The sequence below is a fragment of the Drosophila mauritiana genome, chromosome 3R (assembly GCF_004382145.1).
Source record: "Drosophila mauritiana strain mau12 chromosome 3R, ASM438214v1, whole genome shotgun sequence".
NCBI lineage: Eukaryota > Metazoa > Arthropoda > Insecta > Diptera > Drosophilidae > Drosophila > Drosophila mauritiana.
The window spans coordinates 18,812,501-18,820,092 of record NC_046670.1 but is presented as its reverse complement, the minus strand read 5'-3'; the positions used below and the strand labels follow the sequence as shown (position 1 = coordinate 18,820,092).

The following is a 7,592-nucleotide window of genomic DNA, read 5'->3' as shown; positions in this document are numbered from 1 at the left end:
TTATGGAAATAAACATATATCATAAGCATATTGAAATATTTTCTAGTTCACTTTAAGTAGAGTATGTTATCTCTGCATCTCACCCTAATGTTAATGTTACCCAAACGTAAGAGAGCGCAAAAGTGCTGAAGAGAGTCACGAAAGAGCGCAGAGTGACCGTTTCGGCGGGCTAAAAGCGAAAGTATAGCATTATCGATGCGGGCGCAACTGGTCACACTGCACCGTGCGTATATAAGCTGATGAAGACTGTTCACCGCGCGATTCGGTCTCTGACTCTCCACCAATTCGGTCGCGTGCGTTTGCTCCAGCTGCGCTCTTTTCGCTCTCTTTGGCTCGCGTGAAAGTCGTAAAGTTCAGCTAGCTCTCCACGATACAGAAAAAGAAACGCATACAAAAAATTCGCCAGCGATAGAAACCCGATTCAAATTGCAATTGCAATGCCTAAAATGCGTACGTGAGTTTCGCGCAGTGATTGCTGTGAAAGTTCAAGTGAAAGCGGAAAGAAGAAACAAAGCGAGAATACTTGCAAAGCAATAAACCAAAAAGTGCAAAAATACGTAAAGTTTAAACAAAGCAAACAAGTTATACAAAACCATAGCCATGTTGTGTCCGCCAATGGCCCTGGGCCCTTTACTCGCCGCCCCCGTGCCACGCCCACCGCCCAGCGCATCGGAGAAGAAGAGAATCTGTCGCAACCTATTCAATAACGCTCCCGGGGACTCGAATATCGATCAGCTGTTGGCCCAGGAGCAGCACAAGCAGAGATTATACGTCAAGGAACGCTACCGATTCGACATCCAGCTGGAATCTAATCGGGATGCGGATGCGAATACGGATGAGGATGCTGATACGGATGCCCATCATCAGGATCTGCGCGGAATGCGGTATCGCACCACAAGGACGATACCCAGCACCGATGCCGATGAGTGCAATCCAAAGGCAGTCAGCCAAGCGCCGAGGGGCATGGCCCTGACTCCCGCCCAGATCTCCGCCAGCGCACAGCTGATCCTACAGAAATGCCAGGAAAGCGATCGCAACAAAAGGAACGGCAGTGCGGATTTGGCCAACAGCACGAGACATGGCCAAAAGCCATATGCGAGGCAGCCACAAGGCCTCAAAGGTATGTTTTTTTCCCATGATTTGCATGTTTTTAGTTTCACCTGAAACGCTGGGTGCTTGCTGAAAGACGAATAATGATTACTCTTTGGTTCCAAGTTATTTAGTTTAATATACTTTCAAGTTATTGTTAGATTTCACCAAAGAATCAGCAATATACAGCAATAATTAAAAAAACCTCCTTCGAATTATCTCGGTTTTTGTATGTATGCCATGTGTGTGTGGACGAAAGGCTCTATGTACTAAAATTCCATGTACTTCTTATATAGATAATCCAATAAGCAGACACCTGATTTTAGTTGCCTTTTCCGTTGTTCCTTCCTCTTGCAGTCCCTGTTTTGTGCTCGTCCTTCGCCACAGTCACCCTTATAAAATTCCCTCCCTTAGTCGAAAAAAAACCACCCTTGTTTTCTGATTTTCCTAATTTCGATTTTCCCCTTCTGCGTTGATTCTTATTGTCACTTCTTTCCTACCCGTTTTTCCTCTCTTTCTTTTGGCTAGTTTTCCCGATTCTTTGTGCGTTTATTCACGTGCGTAGGGATTTATCTCTTGGTTACTCGAAAGTGAATCGGTATAAATTTATCTGATGAATAACAGAAAACTCAGAAAACTACATATTTATGTAAAATTGAATGATTAAATAGACTTCGATTTTCTTTTTTTTAGTTGCAAACTATAAATAATAGTTGGAAAAGTAATAGCTTTTTACAATATTTACCCCAACACACCACACACACACACAAAATCGCTGGGGAGTTTATTCGCACACTTCGCTTTCATTGCGCCTTATGTCGTCTTATCAATTCCGATATCAAGGCCCCGATTTGTGGATTGACTTAAAAAAAACACGAAAAGTATTATTGTTTGGTACAATTGCTACAGTTCTACTTGTTTAAGTCGAACTCGAATGAATGTCTCTAATTTCAAATAATGTGAAGTAAAAAATGTATTCGAAATCTTTGAATTATGAAATTTTAAAGATTCAGTACAAGTTTCTACGATCATTGCCTTACATTTTAGCAACAAGACGAGGGAATATTAAAGCTGTCCATTGCTATCTAATAATACATATAAGATGAACGCTATTAAAAGCAACTTACCAGTTTGTTAAGCATCACTTATGGACGTTCGACTGTACCTTTAATTTTTGGCTTATTATCATTGCTTTATTTTGCGCTGATATTTCGCCGATAGCGTGGCATTCAGAGAGAGAGAGGGAGAGCAGGGGAGAAAGAGAGAGCTGGTCTCCAGTTTGTCTTTGGTTTGGCAGTGTGTCAAAGCGAAAAAGCTAAACATCAAAATAAAAACTGTTGAATAACAATCGCGCGCCAAAAATCTTTCCATCTTTCGCGAAAAGAGATTGCAGCTGAAAAGTGAACAGGAGATGAGTAAAATGCAAAGGCAATTAATTGAGAGGCCTCAATTAAATTTAAATCAACGCCTTCTGGTTTTCGCGATTGTTGTTTTTGTTCCTGCTGCAGTTTCGACAAAGAAAAAAAAAAACAAAAAATCAGCTACACAGACCTGCGACTGTACATGAGTTCACTGTAGTTGTGTTAGTTAGTTGAAAAGGCCGCACCCACAACGACAAACGCAATCTCAACCAGAGGAAAACCACAGCTCGCTCTTATACGACGACGTCAGCCCACTTCCACACAAACGCACGCACACTTATGCATTATCAGAGAAATACGAGAGAGTCAGAGTCGTCGCTCTCTCTCTCTCTCCCTCTCTCTGTTTGTCTGGTGATTTTTGGCGCGAACTTATTATTTTCGTGTTTATTTTTAGTCGTCTTCGCTGATAAGCTTTCTGCGTGTGCGAGTGTGTGTGTGCGTTATTATGCGTAGTAGTACTACGCACGCACGTTGATGATGTTTTTCAAAAACTCGTCGTGAAGGTCACGCACACCAACGAACGCAATTCGCGTAAGTACAGCAGCGCCAAATGTTGTGTTTTGTTGTACTGTGTACTTTTGCGGCAGGTCCGAAAAACGGAAAAAGCGAAGCGAACAAAAACAAATCAATTAGACAAAAGTTCTGTTATCTCGGCCTTTCTTCCTATCTTGTTTTCTTTTTTGCCATGTTTTGATCACCACTGTACTTTTACCACCCAGTTGGCGCGCAATAGGAAATACATATGTACATATGTATGTACATATTCCTATGATATGATGATTCATATTTGGGTATTTTGCATATTTTACTAACAATTTACAGCATCTTCATTATCTTTTACATTTTTTAACACGTAAATGAAGTTTTCAAAGCGGTCTATTTTGCTTTGCCACGCCCCAAAAAGCATGATTATGTGTGTGATATTCCCCTAAATTTATGTTTTCTAATTATGCATTCAGAAACTCTCTTGTGGGCTCCCACATAAATATTTATAATGTGAATTCTTTGTTTTCATCGCCGCCTCTCTCTCTTCACACACATTTCGTAAACAAAACGCGTTTTTTTGTTGTGCAAGATGGAGCGAGACAGAGCTAGTTGGAGCTGCGTGCTCATAATGATAACGGTAAACGCACTACCGTCCCACCCTTCCCCTTTCTCTTTCTCACCACCCGCTTTTTACAATGGACTTGATCGCTTCGCCGTTTTTCCTTCCTTACTGCTTCTTCGCCTCTGTTTCGCTTGACGTTCTTTGTCGCTGGCTTATAATTTTCTATAACTGTACATTTGATTATATCGCCAAAAGCAGCGCGACTCTTTGGCTGCCAGCGATTTCCATTCTCTTTCTCGGGGGGCTTCGAGATTTAGCAACACGTTTGTATCGTCCAGAAAGTAGGCTTATTTCACTTGTTGCGCTTTTCGTTCCACTTTAGTGGATACATTTGGCATAGAATCTTAACTGTATGTATGTACATATGTATTTATTTTGACTTCGAAATGATAAGTTTGCTTCAAATAATCGCAATAGCAAGATACTTTCGTTGGAATTCATAGTTCTATAATTCAAAAAGAAGCACCTACATGATTTTTAAATTATAATAGACGAATTAACTGGCGAGTGTGCTTAAGTATTCGGTTTTTAAGCTAGACTTGGGGCCTTCATGTTTTTGCTGTTGTTCAGCTTTCCAGCTTTTAGGTCACTGCGCAGTGTCTGCGGTTTGGTGAGAGTCTTTGTGCGATCGTGTAAGCTCTAGCGGTTTACGTGATGAGGCAACCGCAGCTGCCAGCGATAGAGGTTTGATAGAAGTACAGTCGCAGCTCTCTAACCGAAACTGACATTTAGTTTTCAAGGAGGCAGTTCTGACATTTGAAATGACATTCTTTGTGACATTTTTTTTACATACTCGAGTATATTTTTATGTTCTTAATATGATCATTGGAGGATTTGTTTATTTTAGGAAACTTAGGTTGCTTTAGACTTAAAACTTTAAAGATACTCATTTTACTTTGACATAATGAAGCAAGCACACATTTTGTCATATAAGGCTGTACTTTAAAATGCAAGTCGATGACGATCGACTGTACTTGCAGCAACACCAACAATTATGATGATGAGTGTAAATACATGTGTACGTGATGAAAGATTACGTACACCCCAGGCAATTGCATTCGGCCGTTAGCACTTATCGCTGTGGCCATGACATTTAGTATATCGGCCAGCCGATGATCAGGTATAGGTTTACTTTACTGTACTCCCATGTGGCTTGCACAAGTGTGCATAATTCCAGGGCGATAAGAAAGCTGTCCATGAAAAAGCGAAACACCCACTGACACGTATGCAGTAATAATGACGCTTGCACTTTTATTTTTATTTTCACATTTCCCTTTTGCAGCCTGATTAGTCACAGTATTTTATTTAGCTAATTTACAATGCCAAATACTAAACAGCTTTCCCCCTTTTTTCTTATCTCTTCAGGCATGTACAATGTTCGCAAGGCCGTGAATGGTATTTCGAAACCCAACGTCAAGAATGGTTACAACAACACCAATAACAACAACAGCAGCAGCAACAACAACAGCATGAATATTAATAATAAAACTAGCGAATTGGCAGATCAGAAGCAGTAACTTTGGATCAGGATGACGATGACGAATAGCCCCTGGCGGAGCAATAATTGCAATATATGATATTAATTGTAAATGTAATTTTAAATTCTAAAATAATTTGTTTATTTTTTTGTACCCCAGCCATACACAGAGAGTATTGTGTATGGGTTGTACGTTTGTTTTAAACCAAGACTTGACGGTCCCAAAATGTTGTTGCATAACAAATGATTAAGTGAATGGAAGAAAAGCCAACCAGAAACAACAACAAAAGCAACCCCAGAAAAGATCGGCGCGCGTGCACGGCCAAAAACAGGCAAAAAAAATATGATTAATAATTAATAATAGTAATATATCCGGATGCATGGCGATATCGGTCTTATAATGGAAATTATTAAGTTATGTTTACGTGCTAATGTTAGACAAGCGATCGACGGTGCCATGCATCCACTATATATAGACTAAACCCCAACCCAAACCAATTCAAGCGTTCTCAGCGTGTTTTCGGGTCCAGATGCACGCGTGTGCCAAAAGTATTTACAATTTACTTTGTGTCATGATCTCAATTATTAAAAACAATTTTATTATTTTGTTTATCTAAATGTAATTATAATTGAAATTATTTAAAAATTCTTCTTAGCCCACAAGCAAACACACACACACACACACACACACACCTTCCCCCTCTCATTCACACCCCACCCACACACTTTTACACACACACACCCACACACACTGTACTCATATTTATTGTATGTACATTATCGATGTGACATTTTAAATTGTATGTACTGTCTATGTATAAAAACTTCGTATCTATGGCAAAATTATTTCCCCCTTAAGAGACCCCCATTTTCGAAATTCTATTTTGAACCAAACTGTGTATATTGTACGGAGTATTACCAAACTCCAAGCAGCTAAATGAGAAAAACCACAACAACAAATACTGTGCATATTTCCTTAAAAACTTTGTACGAAAGCAAGATGAAAAAAAAACTATTCTACTGTAACTCTCAAGCGGAGAGTAGCAGAAAAAAAAACCAAAACAAAAAAACTCTTAAAAATACAAATGTAAAACAAAAAAAAACATTTAAAAGCTTTTTATTTGCCTACATTGGCTGGGTTTCGTTTGTTGGGGAGAGGAGGAGGGGTGCCTTTTGGGCCGAGATGGCGTGATAATTCTCAAGCGTAAAGAAAAGCGGAGAAAGATGGAAAGATTCATAGATGGATTGAATGAGTCAGCATTAGAGCCTCGAGCTGCGGATGCAACAGTTTCTCCATTAGACAAGGGCCGCTCTATTGTTTCCCGCACAGTGAACCCTCGATAATAGGGGAATTTTCGTAGGAGAAGTGGCGCCTAATGTTGCCATGATGACTCAGCATTTATAAAATTAGAAAATAAATTCATAATTTTGAAGTGCAGCTATATGATGGCTATTTATCTAAGCTACGATTATGTATGATAACGTTTTTTGGCCGAGTCCGCACTGTTCTAATTACATACGATGCAGAGGTTTGGTATGCTTTCAGAAAGTGAAGTGGATAGGAAAGGAAGTGGAAGACCCTTTCCAATTAGTGTGCTTTCCCATGTTCGCTTTCATCGCTAATCATCCGCAGCAATTTGAGAGACTTCACTGTGGGCACTCGTCGGTCTCTCAATGGGCTCACATGTGCATATCGCCCGCGGCGGACATTTCGGAAAATGCTTTCTAGTCGTAATTTGTGTGCTATTCGTCGTACTAGTGATTGCTGTATCTACAGTGTGTAGCTGTTGGAGTGGAGTGGGCACTTAACATTAGATTGGCTGCGACTTCCGGCGAGCGAAACGATCGTTGGGCGTTTGATGATGATTGATGCTGGCCACCGTTCGCATTTACCCCACATTCATGCTCCTAATCAAACGGATGTGGATTTACAGAAACAATTTGTTGCTGTCTTAGAGCCTAAAACAACTATTTCATCTTAAGCAAGAGCATAGTCCTAGTTACAAGCTCGATACATTGGTTTTAGTTACTAGCCAGTTGTTGTAATCATTGCCATTTCAAGCATTTGGCACTGCTCTCTTGAGCGAATCAAGAATACAATATTCTATAATAATGGCACTGCTGGCAGAATGGAAAATTACATGCCCTGCATTTAGTAACAAGCATGTACAACATATTTGCCCACTTAACTAGCGGTCTGGTACGGTTATTAGCATGCAATTTCAAGATTTTAATGGCTCTGCACTCGCATTGCAATCACACACACACACACACACTCACTCGCATTCACGTAACGCAACAGAGCTCAGGCGTACAATCCCGGATACAGTAATAGCACACAATTAAATTTAATTTTATAAATTTAAAATTCCTCAACACAAAATCTTTTTTTAAATTTGCAAGAGAAGTGTAGCTTTAAGGTTTATTTTTTTATATCTATAGTGATAGATCTCCGCAATCAACATAAATTGAATGCACTCAATTGAAGCACACGATT

At 39.9% G+C, this 7,592-nt stretch overlaps 1 protein-coding gene across 1 annotated transcript; it reads left to right on the top strand.

Annotated features, from left to right (window-relative positions):
* The first annotated feature begins 250 nt into the window (after positions 1-250).
* On the top strand, positions 251-6,179 carry LOC117144062 (gliolectin). Its single transcript, XM_033309071.1, has 2 exons — positions 251-1,120; positions 4,984-6,179. The coding sequence occupies exons 1-2, from the start codon at positions 601-603 to the stop codon at positions 5,133-5,135; spliced, it is 672 nt and encodes a 223-aa protein (XP_033164962.1). The 5' UTR covers positions 251-600; the 3' UTR covers positions 5,136-6,179.
* Positions 6,180-7,592: the final 1,413 nt, after the last annotated feature.

What these genes read in the sequence shown, in the direction of transcription:
- LOC117144062 (XM_033309071.1), top strand. Translation starts at nt 601, where the DNA reads ATGTTGTGTCCGCCAATGGCCCTGGGCCCTTTACTCGCCGCCCCCGTG. An exon ending in GCAGCCACAAGGCCTCAAAG is followed by an intron (nt 1,121 to 4,983) that starts GTATGTTTTTTT and finishes TTATCTCTTCAG; the next exon opens with GCATGTACAATGTTCGCAAG.